Genomic DNA, 25,903 nt, shown 5'->3' on the forward strand with positions numbered 1-25,903 from the left:
AAAGTGAGGGCTTCCCCAGATAGACTTAATTGTGTCAGTTCAAAACAGGAAATATCCTATATTTTGCTCTCAAGAAGGAAAGAGTCCAGGATTTCTAGCAGGCATATTCATGATTTCTGGTCACACCATCTGATGTGGGCTTTCCCTCCATTCCCACTGATTCCAAGAGCGTTGCAGAAAATAAGGCAAGAAAAGGCTCAAGTTATACTGGTGGCTTCCGGTTGGCCTCTGTCGCACTCTGGCATTGCGTCAGTGCCTGTCCTGGGTGCCTCACAATGCTTTGCTGCTGTAGCTCCCAGCCCAGGCTGCTCACACACAGTCTGCCAGCATGCAGGTCATACCCTGAGTGTCTGTGTGCTGGACAGCCCTGGATCAGCAGCTCTAACCCCAGTAGCCTTTCTACAGCCCCACTTTGGCTTCCACCAGCCTTGGTTACCACTTGCAGGTTGACCCCAACACACTCCCAGTCCCGGATTTTCCCCAAACCATGTGTTCTGCAATGTCCAGCCCTCTCTGGGACAGCTAAGAGGAATAATAAGGTTTGTTTGTTCTTCTAAATACACAAAAACATATCACAAATCTTATTAACCTAACTGGGTGTAAATATACCCTTCCCTTTAAACACCGCACTGTTGTTTATCGTTAAAATGAAGTGAATTCATTAACAAAATATATATAGGATTGAGTGAGCTCAGGAATAAGGAATGAAGATAGAGTTACAAGTAAAACAAAGTATGCTTCTGTCTAAAATTTAATATAGCAAGATACAGGCATTAGTCAAGATGGTTTCTCTCACCGGTCATTTTCTTACCAGTGATGGCTGACTTTCCATCAGTCAGGTCCTCCTAATTTCTCTTGTTGTCAAGGTACAACACGGTACTAATTTCTTCATCTTAGATGAAAGATCTTTACCTAAGCACATTTCACACATATATTCGATTCAAGAGACTTGAATTTGCTGCTTGGTTGAGGAACTCATCTTACACAACTTGCAGCTTGTGTCTGTCTAGTTATGGATGCCAAAGATGACTTCTGTTCTTGCTTATATCTCCCAAAGCTCAATGACTTTGCTTCAAGAGGCAGGATGACCTCATGCTGTTCTTCCCTTCTTGTGGGCTTCCTATCTCCCCATATTATTTCTGTGTTAATGGGGCATCCATTGTTTCAGATTCCACAATGCTTAATTTACGTATGAGACAGGTACATAGGTGTGACGTTATGTACTATCTGGGTAAACTATACAATGACTATCCATAATTCCTTACACAGTGTTAACACATATACAGTATTTCACAGTGATATTGATCACCAATATGTCATTAGCTTTCAGAAAAGACCTCACTCTGTTCACTTTTGTAACACAGTAATATTGTATACAGTCAGTTGGTTCAGTTGCTTATCACTTGAGGCTCTGGAAGGGCCGGGGCATTCAAACAGCTCAGGAGTTTTCAGAACCAGCTATGCAAATATTCCTGCCATATAGTCCTGTAGCCAGACCCTCTATTGCCTAATTTGTATGTGGAAATGAGGCATCCACCTAAGAAAATTACCATGCAGGAAAACCCAGCATGTAAGCAGGGTATTTTCAGAGAGTAGCTCAGTCCCTCAGCAGAGGGAGGATGGTTGCAGTTGGCACAGAATGCACAGGGCGGGGCAAGGCCCAGTGTGAGGGATGGGAATGCAGCCAGGGCAAAAAGTCCTATTTTTCTAATGATGGAATTGATGCACTGAGCTTGGAGGCAATCCCTGCACCCTGCGTTTTGACCAGCTGCTTGGCCTGTAGCTGTGGAACTCAATTTATTGTACAGCTAAGTAACCTCTCATTCTCCTTCAAGTATATGGTTTTATAAGTGCTCCACCATAGGAGACTCTGAAATAGTAACCCAGTGTGGAGTGGAGTGCTAAGGAGATAAATCCAAGATAGTTTGGAGGACTCTGTTACCAAAGTTGTGTCAGCCCTAGAAGCAGGTAAGATTGACGTAATGCTTGGTGAATGTTGAATGAAGGACCAAGTTGCAGTCCTGCAGATTTCTGCTGTGGGAACATCCTTCAGAAGGGCTAAAGATGTGGAATGGGCTGTCCTCTATGGGATGTGTGTATCCTAGTAACTTTATAGCAGGTGAAGATACAAACACAAACCCACTTGGGCAGTCTTCAAGTGGAAATTTGCTGTCCATTTGGCAAAGGATATAAAGGGTCTGGGAAAGGACCTAAAAGACTTAGTCTTGTTGAGCTAGAAGGAAAGAGTCCTCCTGAAGTCTAGTGTATATGGACTAGCTTCCTTCCTCGAGGATAAAATACCAGAAGACTAATCTTCTGATGGATCTGAAATTCTGATGAGACTGGGAAAGACGCAAGGGTAGGGATGTATAATGGCTCTCTCATGGTAGAAGATAGGGTGTGGTAGGTCTGCCATGTATACCCTGAGTTCTCCGTTCTTCTGGCCATTGTGATGGCTATCAGAAATAAAGTCTTGAGGGAGAGGTATAAGAGGAAGCACATAGTCATTGGCTCAAAAGACATTGAGCACAAAATTAAGGTCCAATGGGGGAGCAAAGTTTCAGATAGGAGGAAATAAATTATGTAAACCCTTAAGGAATCTAACCATGGTTGAGTGGGCAAAGATTGAAGCCCCTTCAGTAGGTGAATGGAAGGCCAGATAGTGACCAGAGGTACTCTGAGCTCATTGACAGACCTTGTGTCTTTTAGTCCAACAGGTAATTTAGGATCCTTGAAAGTGGGACTTCTGAGGCTTGCAAAGAGTGGTGAGAGCACAAGGAATGGAAACATTTCCACTTCTGCAGTTAAGTCTTGGAAGTAGTTGGTTTTCTGCTAGACAAGAGAACCAACTGAATGTTAGGAACTGAGCCTTCAGAGTTGAGGGGTTGGGATGGTTCAGGGAGCCTGAGTTCAGTGACAGGAGATCTTCCCTAAGGGGAAGACAGAGAGGGATTGTTATGGCAAGGCAAAGGAGATCTGAGGACCACACTTGTCTTGGCCACAACAGTGCTATGAGGATAACACACCCCTCCTTGTCTCAATCTAAGCAAGTTTTGAGGAGTAGATGTATAGGTGGGTAAGTGTAGCGTAAGATTTGGGACCAGGATATTAGCAAGGCATCTCTCAGGGAATGGTGGCCATATCCTCCCTTGTAGCTGAAAGAGCGACATTTTGCATTGGTTGAGGTTGCAAAGAGGCCCCAGGTTTGGCAGATGCTGTGGAAGATGGAGTTGTTTAACTCCCGCTTGTGGTCCTGCTCAGGGATTCCGCAAGTGTGTTCTGAAGGCTGGATAGATTATCTGCTGAGAGTTCTATCTGATGGGAGATGCACGAGTCGTAGTCGTGTCCAGCATTATCCGGATAGAGCGGCCTTCTATGTTGTGAAGAAAGTGGTCACAAGCATAGTGGACTGCCCTTAGATTTAGGATATTGATGTGGAGCACTATTTCTTGTAGGGACTATTTGCCCTATGCTGTGGCCCCTTGTAGTTTGCCCCACACAGACACCAAGAGAGAGGCATCCATTGTGAGGATTTTTGATGGTGGAGGACATAAGAATGGGTTTCCCACGCAGACCTTCAGTGGGTCTTACCGCCACTGGAGAGACTCTAGTACCTGCGTAGTCACCATGATTCGTTTGGAAAGACGGAGTCTGTTTAGGGTGTTCATAGTACTTAGTCATGCCTGAAGACATCTGAGATTCAGTCTCACATGTGGCTTAATGATTGTGGAGGCGAACACATGTCCCAGGAGTTGTACACAAGTCCTTGTAGTTGTTTGGGTGCTGTCCCGTAAAGATCAGGTTGGACATCATGGAGAATCTTTCCTTGGAGAGTTAGGTCCCGGTGGTTAGGGAGTTTAGCATGGCTTCAATGAAGTCTACCTGCTGGACTGGTATTAATGTAGACTTCTTTAGATTGATACAAAGTCTCAGGGACTAAATAGGACTAGGACCTTGGTGGTTGCTGACTGGGCCTCTTGTGTGGAATGGCCCCCTGAGAAGCCACTCATCCAGATACGGAAAAACTGGGTTGCCCCACTGATTCAAGTGAGCTACTACTGCTGAGGGCACCTTGGTAAAGACCCTCGGAGCCCTGGAGAGTCCAATGGGGAGGATGTAGTATTGGTAATGTTCCAAGTCTATGACCAAGCATAGAAAGTGCTTGTGGGTGGGGTGAATAGCTATAGGGAAGTAGGTATCCTGGAGGTGAAGGGAGACAAACCAGTCACCCGGATCTAGGGATGGGATTATGGTGGCTACTATTACCACCCCAGTGAACAGAAGCAGCAAATGCAAGTTTTTCAAGGGAGTTGTCCAGGTGAAGGAGAGACTACATGACCTTTAGGGTGAATTTGTTTGTTTGTCGTGTGCCTGCTTGATTGAAATTTATAGTGTAGTCTCTTGTGGAAGCTGTTTGTTGAGCCTTGAAATGGAGCCCTGCACAGATACAAAATTTGTATCCGCTTTCAATGTGCGATCTGCAAACATGGTCCGTGTATATCCGCATCCATGGTTTGCATATATCTTCATCCACAGGTACAAAATGGAGACCTGCAGATTTGCAAGGCTCTAGATGCAAAATTTGGATCCACATCCATCTGCGATCTGCAAACATGATCCACGGATATAAAGCAACTATCTACAGATTTGCAGGGCTCTACCTAGAAGCCTGGTAGGCAAGGCTGAGAGCTTCCTAACAAGGCTATAGCCTGCTATCCTTTGATCCCTAATCCCTTAAGGATCCCTTGATGAGGGGCAAGGGCTAACTCAGGGAGAACAGTGGTTTAAAAAGCCAGTTCATAAGTGACCAGAGGAGCTAGCAAATAGGAGCATCAAATGGGAATTTTGTGAGGGAGTTTAGAGAGGGACCATGATACACCACATAAACATTCTCTAAACTTAGGCTAATAACCCACCACCCCCAAAGGCCACTCCCTCCCTCCCCTCATAAAGAACAAACATTTAAAAAAAAAAACCACTGCAAGAGTAAAAATATTTCAGGCAGAAGTCCAGGAGCAGAGTGGCGGCTATCCAGTTTATTGCACTGAATGCAACATGTACAATTACCTACCTTGTAGAGAGTTAGCATACATGTGCCTTTGGTACAAGCAACTCTTGGCCTTCAGAGACCAGGTACAGGCTCTTGAGACCAGAGTGGCTGAACTGGAGGAACTAAGTGAGACAGAGAGGTACATAGAGGAGATTTTCAGGGGCACAGTAGAGCGGTCCTCCCCCCAGTCTGACAGCCTCTGTGATGTTGAGGGGGATGAAAGTCTTGGGGAAGGAGAACATTAAGCTAGAGTTGAGTGAAACAATCCCACAGTTGAGGGTCTCCTTCCAGAGGATGACATGGTATCCTCACGCACTGAGGATACCCCTTCAGGGGAGGGGAACCCAGTTATTAGGAAGAGTCAGGTAATTGTAATAGGGGATTCAATTATTAGAAATACTGGCAGTTGGCTTTGTGGTGAACAGAAGAATCGCAAGGTGAATTGCCTGGCAAATGCAAAGGTTGTGGACCTCTTGAGACATCTAGACAGACATGTGCAGTGTCAGGGAGGAGTTGGTGGTCATGGTACATATAGATACCAGTGACATGGGGAAGGATAGGAGAGAAGTCCTGGAGGCCAAATTTAGGCTGCTAGGTATGAGATTAAAGTCCACAGTCTCCATGGTAGCATTCTCTGAAATGCTTCCAGTTCCTCTCTCAGAGCCAGTTAGGCAGGCAGGCAGACTTTCAGGGACTTGGTCTGGGGAAGAGACGATGCTGTTGAGAGGAGGGAGTTAGCAACTGCAAAACCTTTGGGGAAGGATAGGCTCCACCTAAACCAAAACAGAACCAGATTCCTGGCATGTGAAATTAAAAGGGTCATAGAGGAGTTTTTACACTAACGGCGTGGGGGAAGCCAACAGGTGCAGAGGAACATATGGTTCAGAAAGACACATCTCTTAGGGGAGGATTTATTAAAGGGCATACTCAATATCCTAGTAAAGAGAAGAGGGTAGAAGTTGATGAAGTGCAGATAGGAACTAAGAGAAAAAGTCAAATGAAAAAGAGTCCCATTCAGGTATATCACATGAAGGCAGACCAATAATAACACATTTTAGAAGTGCTTGTGTACAGATGCTAGAAATCTAAATATTAAGATGGGTGAACTTGAGTGCCTGGTGTTAAATGAGGATATTGATAAATAGGTATCACATAAACTTAGTGGAATGAGGTTAATCAGTGAGACATGGTAATACCAGGGTACAAAATATATAGGAATGACAGAGTAGGTCATGCTGGTTTAGGAGTGGTACTATATGTGAAAGAAAGCATATAGTCAAATATAGTCAAAATCTTAAATGAATCAAATAGTACAAGAGAATCTCTATGGATAGAAATTCCATGCTTAAATAACACAATATAGCAATAGAAATATACTGCCGATCACCTGACCAAGATGGTGATGCTGACTGTGAAATGTGCCAGGAGATTAGAGAGGCTGCAAAAACAGAATATCCAATAGTACTGGGGGATTACAACTATCCCTATATTGACAGGATACATGTCTTCTCAGAACAGGGTGCAGAGATAAAATTTCTGTACACCATTAATGAGTGTATAGAAGCAGCTAATCCTGGAACCTACAAGGGGAGAGGCAATTCTTGATTTAATCCTAATTGAAACACAGGATATGGTCCAAGAGGTGAATATAGCTGAACGGCTTGATAATGGCGACCATAATGTAATTACATTTAACATCTTTGTAGGAGGAAAATATCAAAGAACCCGCCCCCCCCCCCCCCCCCAGCATTTAACTTCAGAAATGAGAATGACATAAAAATGAGGAGGCTAGTTAAACGGAACAGTCAGAAGAGAGAAATGCCTGCAAGCAGCATGGAAACTTTTTAAGAACACCATAATAGAAGTTCAAACTAAATGTATACCCCAAATAGAAAACAAAACAGTAAGAGGACCAAAAAAAAAAAAAGCCACCATGGCTAAACAACAGAGTCAGAGGTGGTTAGAGGCAAAAAGGCATCCTTTAAAATTGGGAGTCATATCCTACTGAGGAAAATAGAAAGGAGCATAAACACTTGCAAGTCAAGTGCAAAAGTATAATTAGGCAGGCCAAAAAAGAATTTGAAGAGCAACTAGCAAAAGGTGCAAAAACCAACAGCAATTTTTTTAAGTATCTCAGAAGAAGGAAGCCTGCCAAACAGATCAGTGGGGCCACTTATCGATCAAGGTGCTAAAGGAGCAATCAAGACCATTGCAGAGAAGCTAAATGACTTCTTTGCATCGGTCTTCACTGCAGAGGATTCCCACACCTTCAGCCAGTGGTTCTCAAACTTTTGTACTGGTGACCCCTTTCACATAGAAAGCCTCTGAGTGCGACCCCCCCTTATAAATTAAAAACACTTTTTATATTTTTAACACCATTATACATGCTGGAGGCAAAGCGGGATTTGGGGTGGATGCTGACAGCTCACGACCCCCCATGTAAAAACCTTGTGACCCCCTGAGGGGTCCTGACACCTAGTTTGAGAATCCCTGCCCTAAGCCATTCTTTTTAGGTGACAAATCTGAGGAACTGTCACAGACTGAGGTGTCAATAGAGGTGGTTTTGGAACAAATCAATACATAAAACAATAATAAGTCAGCAGGACCACATGCTATGCACCCAAGAATTCTGAAGGAACTCAAATATGAAATAGTGATGTAACCTATCACTCTCTGGTAATTAGCTAATGTGATGACAATTTTTAAAAAGGCTGCAGAGGTGATCCTGGCAATTGCAGACTGGTAAGCCTAACTTTAGTACCATGAAAATTGGTTGAAACTATAGTAAAAACAGAATTATCAGACACACATATGAACGCAGAATGTTGGTGACGGGTGAACATGGTTTTTGTAAAGGGAAATCATGATTTTTATAGATCTGTCATATCTCCCCTTTGTCATCTCTTTTTTAAATTGAACAGTTCCAGTCTCCTCATGCCTCACCAATCTATTAGAATTCTTTGAGGATGTCAACATGCAGCTTGGACAAGGGTGATCAAGTCTATGTAGTGTACTTGGACTTTCAGAAAGCCTTTGATCAATGTCCCTCACCAAAAGTTCTTAAGTAAAGTAAGGAATCATGGATAAAAATAAAGATCCTCTCATGGATCAGTAACTGGATAAAAGACAGGAAATAAAAGGTAGGAATAAACGGTCATTTTTCACATTGGAGAAAGGTAAACAGTGAGGTCCCGCAGGGATCTGCAGTGGGACCAACATATTCATAAATGATCTGGAAAAAGGGGGTAAACAGGTGGCAACATTTTCAGATGTTACTAAATTATATAAGAAAGTTAAGTCCAAAGTTTATTGCAAAGAATTACAAAGGGAACTCGCAAAACTGGGTGATGGCAAGAAAATGGCATATGACATTCAGTTGTTGATAATGCAAAGTAATATATACTGGAAAACATAATCCCAACTATACATACAAATGATGGGGTCTCTAAACTAGCTGTTACCACTCAGAAAAGATCTTGGAGTCATGGATAGTTCTCTAAAAACATCTGCTCAGCATGTAACCACAGTCAAAAAAGCTAACAAATGTTAGGAATCATTAGGAAATGGATAGATAAAAAATATCATAATGCCACTATAGAAATCCATAGTACACCTACACCATGAATACTGCATGTAGTTCTGGTCACCCCCATCTCAAAAATGATATATTCAAATTGGAAAAGTTACAGAGAAGGGCCACAAATATGATTAGGCATATGGAACAGCTTCCATATGAGGAGACTGGGACTGTTCAGTTTTTAAAAAGAGACGACTGAGGGCAGATATGATAGAGGTCTATAAAATCATGAATGGTGTGGAGAAAGTGAATAAGGAAATGTTATTTACCCCTTTCTACTCTCACTGGGAGATCAGTAATACAGCCAGCGGCCACTTGATGACATTGGTATGTTAGTGAATTTGCACAAAGCATGAAAAACACCAACATTTAACAGGTGCACCATGTGACGGTTGTCACATATCCCATATCAACCACCTCCAGGATCCAGGTGTCTGAGGTGATGTGCTTCCAGGTAGGTAGGAAGCGGGACAAGCAGTCTCCAAAAGTGGGGAATGAGATGATAAGAGTTGTGCAGCAGTGGATCAGGAGGGGGAAGTTGTTTGACACTCTTGTCCAAATTGTCATAATGGTCTAGAGGGATGTGCAGATCTTCTGGGGTCTGGATCTCCTCTTAAGAGTCTCGGAAGATCTGGGGTAGGCCGATTGTGGGAGGTACTGTTATGGTTGGGAGACCTGCTGAAACTTCTCTTTGTGGTAAGGATGTATATTCCCAGTGACAGAAGTGTTGCCCTGCTGCTTTAAGGAGGTGGAATAAGGAGTCCATGTCGTCGCTGAAGAGCTTGGGCCCTTTGAAAGAGAGGTCCTCCACAGTATTTTGTACCTCCTGGGAGACCAGAAAACTGGAGCCAGGGTGCTTGCCGTATAACCACTGTGTGGCTAAGGATTGTGACACCATGATGGCAGCCTGCAGGGAAGCTTTAGCTAGATAGATCAGAATGCCTAAGGGGACTGTCTGTGACTCCATGCTAAGGCTGTTACAGTGACTGAGGAGTTTACACTTGTTACTTGGTTGGTGAACTCACAACCAGTTTGGGGTTTGTGCCCTCCCTCTTACCTGTCTGCCCTGAGATTGGTATTCTTCCTTGTCAGCCGACATTGTGACAGAGGGATTCTGCCACATGCTTCATTAAGTCCTGAAAGGACCTAAAGTTGTCAATGTCGGAAAGTGGTGGCAGTGTTACCTCCCAGGGAAGGAGGAGGACTTGGCCAAAAAGGGTGAATCTTCTTTGTTCGATGGCTTCTGCTCCTCTTGGTCTCCTCAGGTGCTGAGGGGTGAATGGTATTGGCGGGCAATCTTGTGGTGCCTACAAGTGTTGCAGTACCAGCAGGTGGTGGTATTTCTTCTAAACTTGTACTTCGTAAAATTGGTCACCATAATCCAGAGGTTCCAGCAAGCCCTCTGAGGACCTAGGTCGGAGAAATGTCCTCAAAAAATACTTATCTGAGGGAGCCAGGACATCCGATGGGCTCTGGGAAGTCCTCTTCAGGGTAGGCCCCTGGAGGACTATGGTGATATAGTGCTGAAACAGAGTCCTGTATGGAGACCCCAGAGTCTGAGGATGTGTTATCCCCTGAGCTGAAAGGGTGGTTCAGACATTGGTGCTGGTACCGGCGGCAGGGGATCAGATCCCAATCTGATGTGGGAGGGCTTAGTCACCAGCTATCAAGGCAGTACTGGTGAAGGGGCCCTTGTGGGTCTCCTTAAGAGAGGGGACTCTGGTTCCTCCAAGAGGAGGAGAGCCTTGGGAAAAGCATCTGGAGGGTGCTGGAGAACTGTGATAGTGTGCAGTCATAGCCTGAGCTGGAACCAGAGCCCAAAACAGGGATTGATGCAGAGCTGGAGTTGTTGCATATGGTACCGGAGAGCCTGATGTGATGCTGTCTCTGAGCTTGGGGCACTGACGTTCCAAAGAAGACGGCACTGGGGAGAATGCCACATGATCATCTTAGTGGCTCCAAGATGATGATGGTACTGGAACCCTTTAAGTAGTTTTAGTTGTGCCTAGTGCTGAGAGATGTGAGATGTGCCAAGGCAGGAGCTTCTTGAAGGCCTCTCCAAGTGGGGCTTCTTAGGCATCAGCCAGACCCTCAGCAGTACCCATTATGGAATGCAAGGTCTCCCAAGAGTTGGTTTGTGAGGTGACCTACCCATCTTTCTAGAGTTGCTGACAGGTAAGTGGGTCTTCTTCCTTTTAGAGGTCTTCATCTCTGGAACCACCTCTGAGGCTCCAGAAGTCGACAGAGTGGCCTGAGAGATAGTGGCAGCTGTGAAGGGGTGAGAGGGAGAGAGCTATGGAGCATTCTAGCCTCTTTAGTTTTACAAGACCAGCCTTTGAACCGTGTGCAGACATTACACTCCAACGGAACATGAGCATCTCTGAAACACCAGAGACAACTAGTGTGCTCATTGCTACAGGGAAAAGACCTGTGGTAGGTCTGGCAGGGCTTTTACCTTCAGGTTTTAGGCATAGCCCAGGGAAATGCCAAAAGCACTAAGGCAAGAAGATGGGGGCGGGAGGGTGCTGGGGAAAAAATAACTAAAATAATAACAATAAACAAAAGGAGTAAGAGAAAGGTGTAAGCAGTGGACAGCACAACTGCTGTCTCAAGCCACAGACATTTGAGAAGGAGCTGAATGGTGGCAGGTCCATGCCGCCTTACATGCCCTGGCATCAGAGCACAAGGTGATGGTCTGTGCAGGTACAGACCTGCAGATGTTACTATTTACAATCTCCAGTTTAGAATGCACAGGCATGCACACCTCCTACATTGGAGCACCCATAGGGACAAATATTCAAAGTGTACTTGCTTTTCTTTTGAAATCCAGTCACTGGTAGAACAGTTGGTTTAAAAAGAAAATACTTTTAACATAGCTCTGGTATAGCACTTTCTATCTGGAGCTCTCAAAGTGCTTTACAAAGGAGGCACATATCATCAATGCTGTACTACAGTTGTGGAAACCAAGGCATGGGCCTAAACCCCAGACTTAGATTCTACAAGGGGACAACACACTGCCACACAACCTTATCTAGATGGTAACTGTGACAGTGCCTCCCATAAGGCTTTATGGAAATATGCTTATGAATGTATATAGAATATGTTTTATGCTACATATGCCATGTAACATATCTCTGTAAAGGTTATCATCTACTGAATCTATTAATCCGATTTTATGCATGTATCATTTTTGTATTTGAAGTTATGAATATTGGCTGTATACTTGTTTGATTTTAAATAACCTTAGTAAGGCATTTGGTCAGCATCTTTAGGAAGGAATTTGCAAGCTAAGTGTCCAATCAAGAAGCACTTAATGCACAATGGATCTTGTAAGGCTCCAATCCACATAGGAAATCTACCTGAGGATGTTCAAGGTAGCATGTAAGCAATGGCTGCTGCCTATAAAAACTGAGTCATGCATGGACATGTGACTTGCCCATGTGACTCCAAAACTCCATCTTGGAGCTGGACTTTGCATAGGAGAAAGGAGGGGGTCTCCACCCACAAGAGAAAGTCTATTTAAGCCCGTGGGAGACCCCTCCATTTTGTCTTCAGCTGGCTAAAGAGAGAGTCTCTCCACCCCCCAAGGATACTGGAAAGAAACTGGAAGAAAGGACAGTAACTACAGGGGGTGTGAGTGATTGCTGGACCCAGACTAGAAGGAGACTAGTCTGTAAAAGGAAGCTTACTGGAATTCCTCTAAGGGTGAGGTTTTTTTCTGCATTCAGTTTTCTTACTGTATTAGACATAGATTTGCGTGTTCTATTTCATTTTGCTTGGTAATTCACTTTCTTCTGTCTGTTACTACTTGGAACCACTTAAATCCTACTTTCTGTATTTAATAAAATCACTTTTTACTTATTAATTAACCCAGAGTATGTATTTATACGTGGGAGGGCAAACAGTTGTGCATATCTCTCTATCAGTGTTATAAAGGGTGAACAATGTATGAGTTTACCCTGTACAAGCTTTATACAGGGTAAAACGGATTTATTTGGGGTTTGGACCCCATTGGGAGTTGAGCATCTGAATGTTAAAGAAAGGAACACTTCTTAAGCTGCTTTCAATTAAGTCTGCAGCTTTGGGTCACGTGGTTCAGGCCCCGGGTCTGTGTTGGAGCAGGCTGGTGTGTCTGGCTCAACAAGACAGGGTGCTGGAGTCCCAAGCTGGCAGGGAAAGCAGGGGCAGAAGTCTTGGCACATGAGTTGGCAGCCCCAAGGGGGTTTCTGTGATCCAACCTGTCAAGTAACATTGTTTGTGTTTTGTTTTTGTTTTTTACCATTAAATTTCCTAGCTTTTTGAACAGGGAAAGATATGTTGCTGGTGGGAGTTAGTAGAAATTTAGGCAGTTGTACGTGTCATGTCCTGTAACTTGCACACTGAGCCAATTAGCCTTCCCCTCCCATCAGCTGGGTCCCACCAGCCCTGGTTTGGCCCCACCTCAGAAGCCAGGTCCCTGAGCTATTCACTGTGTTCCCTACTTCAACCTGGCTCCCTCCCCCAATACTGTACCCAGGGCCCTCCACTGTAATCATCTCCATGGTGTCCTCACTCCCTGGTATACAAATATTTCTATTGCTGTTACTTCCCCCCTCCCATAACCCAACTCACAAGCAGTTCCTGGAGCGAAGAGCAGCTATGTTACAGTGGAGTGGTGTTCCTGGTCATGTATCACAATGGTTGGCAGGTGAAGTTTGTCACATAGCCAGCGAGAGAAATCACAAACAGGGTTTCTGTTCCAAAGTACAGTTTTATGCTTGAGAGAGAGATCCTTTGACCCCTGTCCAATAGCTGCACCCCAGCTCAGAGAAACAGTGAGGTGTTTTGAACCAAACTACCATAACCCTTTGAAACTTTGTAGGTGAGCCAAAGTCCCACTATGTTTTGTGTTCGTAATTCTTTGTCTTAAAGATCATCTTAGGTTCAACCTAAACTGACCCTAGTGCTTTGTGTTAAACTAATACAGGTTGAACCTTTCTAGTTCGGTACCCTCAGGACCTGACCAGTGCCGAACCACAGAATTTGCCAAACCACAGGAAGTTAATACTATAGCGAGGGGGTCTCTTTAAATTTTTATCTCACCAAGGCAAATAAACAGAACAAAACTTGCAATGCCACCTAGCCAAGGCTTACCGATTCTCTTCATAGCAAAGTGTTAGTGTTGTTGCACAATGTTACTGTATTGGCACAAGAAAATAAGTATATAAAGTGTAAAAAACATAAAATAATATGAAAAAGAAATAGATGATAATACACGTAAATCTATAATTTACTCATCTAAAATGATGCCTGAATTCCACTTCCAAAGTGATGTGACAAGAACTGCTAACATTCGAGTTACATCTGGCGTCTCTGCTGTAGGTATACCCAGGGTAGATGAAGTGGAGACAACATGATTTTCGACTGTAGAATGCTGCTTACCACTCCTCTTCACTACCTTTAACCAATCTTCCAGCTTGGCTTGTCTCATGTATTTTGGTTTTTCTTTAATGAGTTTTTCTCTTATCATGTAGAGAGACATGATTTCTTGCTCAGAAATTAAATGTCTTTGCTCCAGTCCTTCTATTACATTTGTTGCCAACTGAATGCATTTGTCGATAGAAATTTTTTCTTCGACATCCTCATCACCATCACTGTGTTCTTCGTTATCTTTGTTTTTTCCCTGCTGTACCATTTGCACAATTTCTTCAACTGTCATTTGACTAGCAATTGGTGCATCTTTGTCAGCTTCCACCCAGTCTAGTAAATTTTCCTCTGCCAAATCCTTGGCTAGCTCAAGCACTACAGGGTGGGACATACCACTGGCATACTCCATTAACTCACTAACAGTTTTTTGGTTTTCAGACACTTGAAATCCAGTGAACTCAGACTCGTCATTGACATCAGGACTGTCCTAAAACATTAGGGCTGGCCACAATTTGTGCCATCCATTCTTCAGAGTAGATGGAGTTACTCTTTCCCAGTCTCTAGCTAGTGTCCAAATCATATCCTTGAGGTTAAATTCTTTCCTAAATGTTCTCAAACTCTTCCCATCATTAAGCAGTACTAGCAATTGGTGCATAAACTTGGACCTGTACATACCCTTCAGGGATCACAAGGCTGAATCAGCGAGGTACAGTTTGGGGGTAAATACAGTCCCACCACATTATCTTTGAGCAATGGGCTCTTGCCTCCGGTACAAAATATTTCTCAAACCACTTGAGACATAGATTAATCGTTATCCATCCCTTTTTCTTGCCACAGTATATTACTGGGAATATTTTCACCTCTTTGAATGCCCTTGGGTTTACACATTTTCCAGTAACCATGAGCTTGCATTTGTGCATGCCTGCTGTGTTGCTACAACCAAGGACAGTTACCCTGTCCTTCGACTACTTCGTACCAGATGGTGGCCCCTCCGCATCAGAAGCCAACCTTTTTTTAGGCATACAACACCAGTAGAGAGCAGTTTCATCGGCATTCTATACCTGCTCTGGGAATAACGTCTCATTTGCAAGTAACTCTGCAAATTTGTCAATGTACTTAGCGGCAGCTTCCATATCTGCACTTCTTTTTTCACTGCACACACCATGTAGATGAATGCCATCCCTGTTTTTAAATTTCTGAATCCATCCTTGCAAATAGTCACACTCATGCTGCAGGTTAAGTTCTTTGTGGAATATTTTTGTTTGTGCCACCATCATCTCACCTGAAATTCTAACACCTTCGTTCTACAAAGCTTGAACCAATGTATAAGCGTACTATCTAAATCACTGTTTTTCCCCTCCTTCAATGTCTTATGAACACTCATACTTCTTTTTACTGTCACGTTCGGCAAAAAACTTAAGGATTTGATTCTTTTGCTTCTTCAAATCATACACTGTAAATGACCCTACATTGTAAAACTCTCACAAGGCACGTACCGATGTGCCCTTTTCCAATTTCTGCAGCACTTCCACCTTTTGCTGTGTGGATATTGACACATGCTTACGCTTAGCAGCATTACCAACACTTCCACTGCTTGCTGGACATATTTAGGGGTAAATCAGAGCTAAATAACAGCACAGAACACTGACAGCCAGGACTGGCGGGACTTCGCTGGACCATGGGAATCTTGGCCCCACCCATGATAAGCGCACATTCGGCTAACTAAAACCATGCTGGACCACGGATGTTGCCGGACTAGAGAAGTTCAACCTGTAGTCAGGAAAAGGTCTGTAACCAATCAGTAGGATTGTACTTAATCATCCACTTTGATTTTACTCTGACTTAGCTGACTTAGTCCCAATACCCCAAAAGGGACCACTTGTAATTAATATGGGGAAAATGTTTTCTGTGATTAATAAAACAATAATCTATCAGAAGATGCTTTTAGATTATCAATCATAGAAACCAGATACCAATCTGCCTGAAGCGTCAGGTGATCAGACTGAGGCCGCAGGACCAATAGGGGAGGAGATGAAGGAGCACACCAAGTAACTAAGTTTTAAAGCTTTATTAATAAAATAACAGCGGTGAGCGCTGGGGGCTCCCCACATCATTCGGGGAAGAAAGAAAGCATTAGTGCCCACGCCCTAACCACTTTCATACTCTCACATGCACAACCCAAGGCTGGCCAAGCCTGGGTGTAATGTCATAAGAAAATGGGGAAGGGTGGACGAGAGTTCTGTCCTGTACACAGGCCGTCCAGGGTCCGCTGTTTGATCTCAAATTTGCTTCAGCTCTCAGGAAGGTTTTAAGTCCTGGGGTCTTTTGGGGGTGTTTCGTTCAGGGACCTCTGTCCCCCGTGCTCATTGTACCAGTCCAAACCGGCTTTCTGTGGCTTCCTCAGCTTTTCCAAAACACACCAGCTTCAGGGACACACTTCTGTTATTTTCCCACTCACTGGCCTTCGCTGTCTCACTGGCTTTTGCAGCCCCTGCAGTTCTATTCAGCTGAATCCTCCTTTCTCACAGCTGGACTGGGTTGGAATCCAGGCTCCTGTCTTTCTTGGCAGGCAGCCGAGAGTTGGTTGTGTGCTGTGGCCTTGGGCTGGAGTCAGCATCTTATCTTCGAACCTATCTGGAGTGTCGAATTTACCTGTTCCTTTCTCCCTTCCTCCCCCTTCGGCCTCTAGCAACCTGCAAAGAAATCTTTCACTCCACACTCACACCTTCAACCCCTCCCAAGATCCTTTCCAATGCGTATAAAAGTATTAGCAATTTACAATGCTGGTGCTTACCCAGGGGACCCCCTGGGTAATTTTACCGTGACAATAGGCCCTGGGAATTGGTGGGGGTGGATGTAATATGGCCATTACCAACAACAAACAAGGGATACCAGTAAATCTTGGCAGTCACGGATTATCTTACAAAATGGGTGGCATAAGTCAGCACATGAAGTGGCAAAGAAAATCGATAAAATTATAAATTGATTTGGATATCTATAGTGGATACTGACAAATCTTGGTTCTGGATTCAGTAATGAGGTAATGATTTATTTTTGAGATTTTTTTCACTATTTCTTCAACCACACTATTGGATCATGGATATTTGACACTGACTATGGGCTTCATTGTCTTCATTATTATATATATTTTTTTACTTTAAATTGTTGCTGACAGGTTTTTCTGTCTACTTATTCACCAATTTTTTTTATAACAAACTGATTGCAAACCTATTTTTCCATGTAGTCATTCTAAAAGATAGAATAGGAAACCACAGTAATTACACGTAAAATCAGTTAAATAGGAAGGAATATGTTCCTTCTCCAGAAAATAGGAGAAGGAACATACATGCAGACATTTCCAAAGGAAACTTTATGGCATTTTTTTTCTTTCACTTTAACCTGGCCCTTTGTGGGGAAAAATGGGGGTATAACATAGCTTCATCAGCTCATATCTCCCACAAACCAATGGACTGGATGAAAACACCAACAAATCCATCAAATTTTAGAGGGGAAAATTTCAATACTAAACACAAGTAGCATGCACCAGACCATAAGCTACATATTGGTAATACCTCTTCAAGGTCAATTTATTACATTGCAAGTCTTTTTATTGTATTACATGTGAAATGAAAAATAATCGAAGCCATGCACTGTGATGTTCTCCTCCTTAGACCTTCTTGATTCCATATAATCTATCTCAATCAAGACATCGTGTTTACTATTTATTTTCACAAACTAATCAATCACCATTTCTTACAGAGCACTGCAGAAGTTGGTTGATACCACTGGGAGTAATTGGGATGAATTTTTTGATAACCTTTTATTTTCTTTGAAATCTAAACAGCAGATGAGAACAAAAATGTCACGCTTTCAACTGTAGTATGGCTTTGAAGCAACATTCCGTACAAGGGCTCAGAATTATACAGTAAGTGTATTTAAGTACCATCAGTACTTAAGTACTAAGTAGTAGCGCAAACGGTGCTATATAGAGGAATGAGTAAATATGGTAAGCATGTACTGAAATTGGGAAATACAGCTGTAGCCAATTAGTTCATTTTATCATTTATTTATCATTGTAATGTGGTGTTCTGGCCCATTCATATGCTATTTCATACATAATAAATGCTAAATAGATTTAAGTTACTAGGCCATAGGTTTAAGCATGCTTGACATGAGTGGGTGATTTAGAATAACGCTACATCAGTAAGGTCTTGAGATTACTGCAAAAGATGTGCCAAAAGGTAATGTTATGAAAAAATAGATTTAAATAAACTGCAAGCTATTGTCCAAGATCACGAGACCCCTGATTGTATCATCATGAAAAGTCCTGTTCTGACTGCAGGGTATATGTTATGCATAGATGCTAATGAGAATAAGAGGAACAAAGACCAACCTATGAAAAATGAGGCACCCCAATATTCCTGGGGTGTGGAAGTACAGATAAGGAAAAGAGGGTTTTCCTTAGGATAGCTTTGAGGATGTGAGTATGACTAAATTCGTAGTCATTGCATGCATTTTTGTAGGATTTACATATGCATGGGTAATTGTAACTTTACTTATTGCTTTAATAAAACTTGTAGTACAGATAAAACTTGTGAGTATGTCTGTAGTCAATATCCTTGGACTTTGTGCGTTTCTAAAGTCTCCAAATTTGAGAAAAGCACCAGAGATAATGTTCACTTTGAGCTTGAAACTGTAGCAACAGGAGCTGAAGCCATGATAGTGTAATACAAAATTACTAAATTAAATTTAAATAAAAAAAGAACTCTACACAGTGTAATCTAGATTGCATGGTTTGCCTAATTGACAAGTATAACTGCATTTTTCTTTTTTTCAAAGAACACAGACTGGAATGCAAAATGATGTATTATTTCTTCTTTACAGTGCATCAGGTCATTTGGGTTATTGCAGTAAGATGTTTTCCATTGTTATATTTTGGGATTGTATCCACTAATGTAGTACTACATAATAGGATTCAAATACAGCTATGATATAATTTCCTGTATTTTGTGGGTTTTCAATAAATTTAATAGATTCAAATGAAAATGGAACTTCAATGTAAGGCTTGAAGTGCTGAAGATTGCAGTTTAAAAAATAAAATGCTAGTCTGAAGAATTTGTTGTTATATTGGTAATGTATATTTAAAAAATACACCAAGAAATTCACAATATGATTTTCTCTTGTGTATTAGTGAGATATTACACCTGAGAGTATCCGCATGCAGTGTTTTGAAAAATCATTATAAAATTGTTGAAATGATCAGATTACCAATAACACACGTATATATTTTAAATTTGCACATAACATTCATGGAATCAAAAGAATTGTTAATAATTGAGCCCTTCTGTGGTGAGACAAGAGATGTGAAAGAACCTTCCTGAGGAATTGGAGGTGATTTTTAGGTACTTATTTTCAGTTTACAGGTAGTGTTAGTGTGAAACTATTTTCAATAAATATGATATAACAACAATGAAGACAATATGATCCTGACAGCTACAAATAAAAATGGAAACAACACATTCTTGTACTTACTCTGTTTAGTACTGGACATTGACTGAACTTGTAGGATTTGAGCATGGACTAACTACTTCATTGAATGTGGACCCAAAATACTAGCCTTTAGCATGAGTGTGAAGGTGGTGTTAGCAACACATGACATAGCAAATCAAATGATGTATAGCATAAGACTCTATACCATAATATGAAACTGAGTGTGTGTGTGATATATATACTATGAGCATGAAGTAATTGCAACCATTCATTAAATAGAAAAATAAAGGATTACTAAACATCTAGAGTACCTGTATGAAAAAAATGAAACCCACTTATAAAGTTGGCTACTTATATGCCTTATACATTTCAGATCGTTCATCTACTGCAAAACTGGAAAATCCATAATGGGACTCTGGAAAATAAAAATTGGGGAACACAGGAGACAAGCAGTTGGACACAACAGTGGGCCACCTCATTCTAAAATTATTCAGTGTCAAATTTTGATTATTTCTTAATGATGTGTTATTATGATGTGTTTTCTAATTAAAAGTATTAGTTTGCAGAAACATATTTAGAGCATAAAGACATCAGTACTATGGAAACCACACAAGAGACTCTAACTATGTATAGAAGAAAAATCACCATTCTTTTAATTAAAGAGTCAGGTAATAACCTTGTTTACAAGTACCTAGTGAGACCAGAGTATATGGGAAGATAACAGGAAGAGTGGAATAATGTCATATCACAAAGTTATCAGTAGGTTATGTCACAGGTTTGGTTCTCTAAGGGTCTCTCTGCATGTCTTTGATTAGTGAAAAATGGGGAGTGCATAGATGGTTGACATTGAAAGAGCAATGAAATCTAATTGGATATAGTTATATCCACCAGCAGTCAACTAAAAGTTTGAGATAAATAGACAAGGGTACCAAATATAATTTAAAATATGACCCCCCAAAAAGAAAAATATTTGCAAATCAGTAACTTAATACTTGATATAATTGACATTCATGAATAAATCAAGATTTCTATTTAGAGTTTTGGTCATAAGGTAATCATCATTTGATTACATTATATTGATTTTACAGAGAGCATGAAGGAGTACTGCACCTTGTCATATGCAAAAATGAAAATTGCATAGTTAACACCATGTTCGAACAGATAAGTAAACAGAATACTGTATGATTGTTTATAGCACATGAACAAAAGTCATGGCCCAAGACCCAGCCAGGTCTAACCTGATGGAATAACTTTGCTAAGGATCAGGATTGTTGTAATAATTCCACGTTAGTAAATATTTCCAGTGTTGCTGACTAACTTTGACTAATGATTATATGTTCAAGGAATATTATTTTTTAATTTTTTGAATTAATTGAAATTATATTTAGCATAATTAGTTCTGTGTCATCATTTTTTCATCTATTACTTATCAAAGGTACAGTTTGAGTCTTGTAAGAGGTGAGCATATGTGCCCTACCTTCCAGAGGGAACCAGTGAAAACATCCTAAGTGATAAGAAAGAGTATGACTGCAGAAAGTGTGTATAGTTGGGATGTTTCCAAAAAATGTATATAGTATGATTATTTTCTTATGGTAAATATTTTGATTTTCTTGGAATTATACTGTTGGAATACAAATGTGTAATAGAGAAGTTCAATTTTAATGTTCATTTGAGTAAAGGAAAATATATGTTAATCACTGTTTCTAAAAATGGGTTTAGATGCTTGATTTTGAAATAATGTTGAAATGTAAAGTAAGCTATTCTTGTTTATATATCTTGTTATAAGAAGTTGTCAACATTTGAAAAATACCTAGATAGTAGCAAATTGTGACAAGGCAGCAACCATCTATCACAATTTGCTACCCCTGGATCAGAGGATGGGAACAGTGGGAGGTGACAAATTGTGGCATGGCAGCAAAACCAAACCACCCATAGATGTCAGTAACTACTACCAGTAGCAAAGTGTGATGACAGCAGTTTTTGACATTACACCAGGCGGGGTCCCTGCTGAGCTGGGCTGAGCTGAGCCATGCTGGGGTGGGGTCTGTTCTAAATTGTGCTGAGCCAGGCTGGATGATGGGGAGGTCCAGTCTTTGCTGTGCTGAGCCAGGTGGGGTGTGTGTGTGCTGAATTGTACTGAGCTGTGTTGGGTGGGGGCCTAGGCTTGGCTGTGCTGAGCCATGCTGGGTTGGGGTCCAAGCTGGGCTGTGCTGAGCCAGGCCGCGGGCCTGTGGTCAGCTCTACTGAGCCAGGATGTGGGCGGGCTGGAGCTGTACTGAGCCATGCTGCGTGGTACAACGTTGTACTAAGCTGGGATGTGCATGGGATACATTCTGGGCTGGACAGGGTTGAGGAGGGGTATGTGCTGAGGGGGATCCATGCTGGACGATGCCGGGTTGTGGTCTGAGTTTGGCTGTGCTGGGGTCTGTCCTGACCCATGCTGGGGGTGGGGTGCTGAGCAGAGCTGGGCAAGGGCTGAGCTGGGCTGGAGTCCAGCCTCTGCTGTGCTGAGCTGAGGAGGATGTATGTGTGTGTCCAGGCTGGACTGTACTGAGCCATGCTGGGTGGGGGCTGGGCTGAGACTGGCAGTGGTCTGTGTTGAGCTGTGCTGGGTGGGGGGGTTGTGGTGGGCTGAGCTGGGTGGGGGATTTGTGTTGGGATCTGTGCTGGCTGGGGGGTTGTGGTGGGCTGAGCTGGGATCTGAGTAGGGATCCGTGTTGTTCTGAGCTGTGTTGGGATCTGTGCTGAGTGGGGAGTTGTGGTGGGCTGAGCTGGGTGGGGGATCTATGTTGGGATCCGTGCTGAATGGGGGGTTTGTGGTGGGCTGAGCTGGGTGGGGGATCTATGTTGGGATCTGTGCTGGGTGGGGGGTTTGTGGTGGGCTGAGCTGGGTGGGGGATCTATGTTGGGATCTGTGCTGGGTGGGGGGTTTGTGGTGGGCTGAGCTGGGTGGGGGATCTGTGCTGGGATCCATGCTGGATGGGGGGTTGTGGTGGGCTGAGCTGGGATCTGAGTAGGGATCCATGTTGTTCTGAGCTGTGTTGGGATCTGTGCTGGGTGGGGGTTGTGGTGGGCGATCTGTTTTGGGATCTGTGCTGGGTGGGGGATCTGTGTTGGGATCTGTGCTGGTGGAGGGTTGTGGTGGGCAGGGCTGGGCTGGGCATGGGTGCATCCCACGCTGTGCTGAGCGGGGCTGGACAGAGTGCTGTCTGTGCTGGGCAGAGTCAGGTGGGAGGCTGCGCTGGGGGCCGAGCTGGAGGTCCATGCTGAGCTCAGCCAAGGTAGGCAGGGGTAAGAGGGCGGGTCTGTCCCATGCTGTGCTGAGCCGGGCTGGTTGGCAGCGAGGGCTATGCAGCGATGGGCTGGAGGCTAGTAGGGTCTGTGCTGGGTTGTGCTAAGGGCTGGGCTGACCCGAGCAGGGCTCCGTGCTGCGCCAGGCTCTCACTATATTCAGCCAAGCTGAGCAAGGGTATGTGTTGTACTGCGCCATGCAGGGTGGGGATGTGGGCGGGGCGGGAGTCCGTGTTGTGACGGGCCGGGAGACCTCCGAGCTGTCAGGGGCTGTCCCCGGCGCTCGCTCCTTGGGCATGGCCGGGTACCGCTAGGGGGCGCTGGCCACCCCCTCCACCCCCCGGGGTTGGGCCTCTGCTGCGGGGAGAGCGGCGGCCGGGCCGCGCATGCGCCGTGCGCGGAGCCAGGCGGCGGTGGCAGCGATGGCTCCGCAGTGACGGTTTGGCTCTAACGGTTGCTATTGACATTGCGGCGCGCAGCGGATCCTGCCGAGGGCCCAGCGGGGGAAACCATCGGCCCCGCGCAGGAGGCCGCCGTAGCGGCGCGGTGATGCGGCGGTGCTGAGGCCCGGTGCATCCGCCCCCTCCCCCGCTGTTGGATCGGGAGCCGCGGCCCGGGCCGCCGCCGCCGCCCTGCGCTGGGCTCGCGGTTCCTCCCCGCCCCGCCCCCCCATGCGGGGCCCCTGCTAAGCCGCAGGCGGGACGGGTGAGGGCGTGTGGCCGACAGGAGCAGGCCCGGCGGGCGGGCGGCCCGGCATGGCCCGCAGCCTGGAATAGCGCCGCCGCCGGGCCCGCTACAGGCGGAGGAGGAGCCTCGCGGCCGCCGGACAAGCCAGGCCCCGGCCCCGTGACACTGCCGGAGAGGGCCGGGCGGGCCCTGCGGGGCGACGAGCGAGCCCGGCGCAGCGCGGCCCTTGGCCCCGCCCAGCCCGCGCCGGGGAGCGCCGCGGCCTCGGCCCCCGGCTCTGGCTGCCGCTCGGCTCCAGGGGCCCCGGACCCCCGCTGACTCTCGGCCGGCGCGGACTAGCCGCCGCCCTTTCTTCTCACCCCGGAGCCGAGGGCGTTGGAGCGGCTGCGATGAACCCGGTGAATGCCACTGCTCTCTACGTGTCAGCGAGCCGCCTGGTGCTCAACTACGACCCCGGCGACCCCCAGGCCTTCTCTGAGGTCACCAAGCTCCTGCCTTACTTCCGACAGTCCCTCTCCTGCTGTGTTTGCGGTGAGGAGCTTTCTATTGTTCGCTGCACAATGAATTCGGGGCCTTGTGCACCTTTGGGAACCAACAGCGCTGAAGCCTGATTATTTTTACACCCACTTAAATGGGAAATAACACAAATCTTACCGTTGTTTAACGCCTTTCCAGGAGAGTGGGGCACATCTATAAGGTGTAACACCTTTTAGGAATCTGTATAGCTTTCAATGAAGTTAGATTTTTTCCCCCCACTCCTATTGCATATTTTCCAACAACTCCAAAATTGCTCACCTTGTGCCTCAACAAATTGGAGAAATGTACAAAACATTCCAAGAATGAGTGTGCTGAGAACAAAATCCCTCTAATTTTTGAGATCTGATAAGATAGCCAATAAAGGATTTACCATGAAAGTTTCCAACTCCACTGGAAAACATGCAGATATAGAAACCTTACTAATTGAGTCCAAATTTTTTAAGTATAGCTTTGTGCAAAAAGAAGCATTCAGTACCTCAGATTATTGTATATAGTAACTTGTAACCTTTGTGTCCTGTTACAGAGAAGCTGAATTAGAACCAAAATGTTTTGGCAACAGGCATGGGAATCAAAACATTTACACGTGGGTGTACTGTATTTCCCTATCTACTTGGTTTGCAAAGCAATAGATGTGGCAGTGCAGTTCATGCAGTGGCTAAGTGCACTGAGTGAGGGGATAGGATGCTGTTGGTGGAAATAGAGCTGTTGGCATTCTTGTTTGGCTAGATTGGGAGCATGTACAAGTTGTTGTGGGTTTGTATTGCTAGCTGGGAATGGAGAGTACAGTTCTCAGCTGCCTTAAAAACTAGTTGCTCTTGATTGTCTTTAAAAGATTTCTGGAAAGTGTGTGGTACTGGTCAAAAACGAAAACAGAACATTGGGATGCATAAAGACACTAATACAGAAAGCATGCTATTATAAAATCAAAGTATACACCTCTCCTGAAATACTGTGGGTCAAGTTATGGTCAGTCTACCTCACAACGGATATAGCTGAAAAAGAGAACACTCAGCAGTGAGTGATAAGAATGATTAGAAGTAGTGGGAAAACTTCCATTGATAGAACAGGAAAAAAAATTGGGACAGTTTTTTAGAAAGCAGATGAACAAGGTGGGGATGTGACAAAAGATACACAAAACACAATGGCATAAAGAAAGCAGACCAGGAAGTTTTATTCTCCTTTTCTCATAATGGAAGAACAAAGGGACAGTCAGTTAAATTAAGAGGCAGCAAATTTAAAACTGACAAAAAATTTCACATAACAAATAATTACCCCATATAGTTCATTGCCATAAGATATCGTTGTGGCCAAGAGCTTAACAGGATTCAAAAAAGGATTGGACATTCATATGGATAACACAGACATATAGCATTACAACAGTAAGGATTAAAATAGACAAAAAAAAATTCGGAAGGGATATAATCCCTCATGCTTTTGGACAGAAATCTAACTCTCACAGATGGGGTTTAGAATAAAATGCTTCATGCAGATAGGTTATTCCATAACTTCCTGCTGTGTGATTTCTTTAAAACATGAGATACTGGCTGTTATTGGAGACATGATACTGGTCTGATTCAGTATGTCAGTTCCTGTGTTTCATTTTATGTTGCTGATTCAGACCTTTATCCTGCAAAGTCGTCTTATGCTTAACTTTATTACCATGAATAGTTCCACTGAGCTACTCCTGGTAGTAAAGGTAAGCACATGAATGGCTAATTCAGTTTGATTTCAGTGAGACTACTCAGGATCAGGACCTTAGCTGTTAAGTCTTCTCAGTTAGTCTCAGATGCTGCTTCCTATATAGGAGCTGCTGGTTGTTCCCGGGAGGGTATGTCTACAATACAGCACAGTTACAGTGCCATAGT

The 25,903-nt window shown here is 43.9% G+C and overlaps 1 protein-coding gene and 1 long non-coding RNA gene across 4 annotated transcripts in view; both read left to right on the forward strand.

Annotated features, from left to right (window-relative positions):
- The first annotated feature begins 12,791 nt into the window (after positions 1 to 12,791).
- Positions 12,792 to 21,233, forward strand: LOC119567105. Its single transcript, XR_006283606.1, has 2 exons — positions 12,792 to 18,925; positions 19,897 to 21,233. It is a non-coding gene; the product is annotated as an uncharacterized LOC119567105 (long non-coding RNA).
- A 1,932-nt stretch (positions 21,234 to 23,165) lies between these two features.
- The window catches only part of MSL2 (MSL complex subunit 2), a 33,520-nt gene continuing 30,782 nt past the window's right edge, over positions 23,166 to 25,903 (forward strand). Inside the window, exon 1 of one of the 3 annotated variants that reach the window (XM_037908715.2) lies at positions 23,166 to 24,032. In XM_037908715.2, coding sequence (XP_037764643.1) covers positions 23,891 to 24,032 — 142 coding nt within the window. In that variant the 5' untranslated portion in view covers positions 23,166 to 23,890. The remainder of the gene's footprint in view (positions 24,033 to 25,903) is intronic. The other 2 variants (XM_007052603.3, XM_037908717.2) reach the window with 2 other exon arrangements.

The sequence above is a fragment of the Chelonia mydas genome, chromosome 9 (assembly GCF_015237465.2).
Source record: "Chelonia mydas isolate rCheMyd1 chromosome 9, rCheMyd1.pri.v2, whole genome shotgun sequence".
NCBI classification, from domain to species: domain Eukaryota; kingdom Metazoa; phylum Chordata; order Testudines; family Cheloniidae; genus Chelonia; species Chelonia mydas.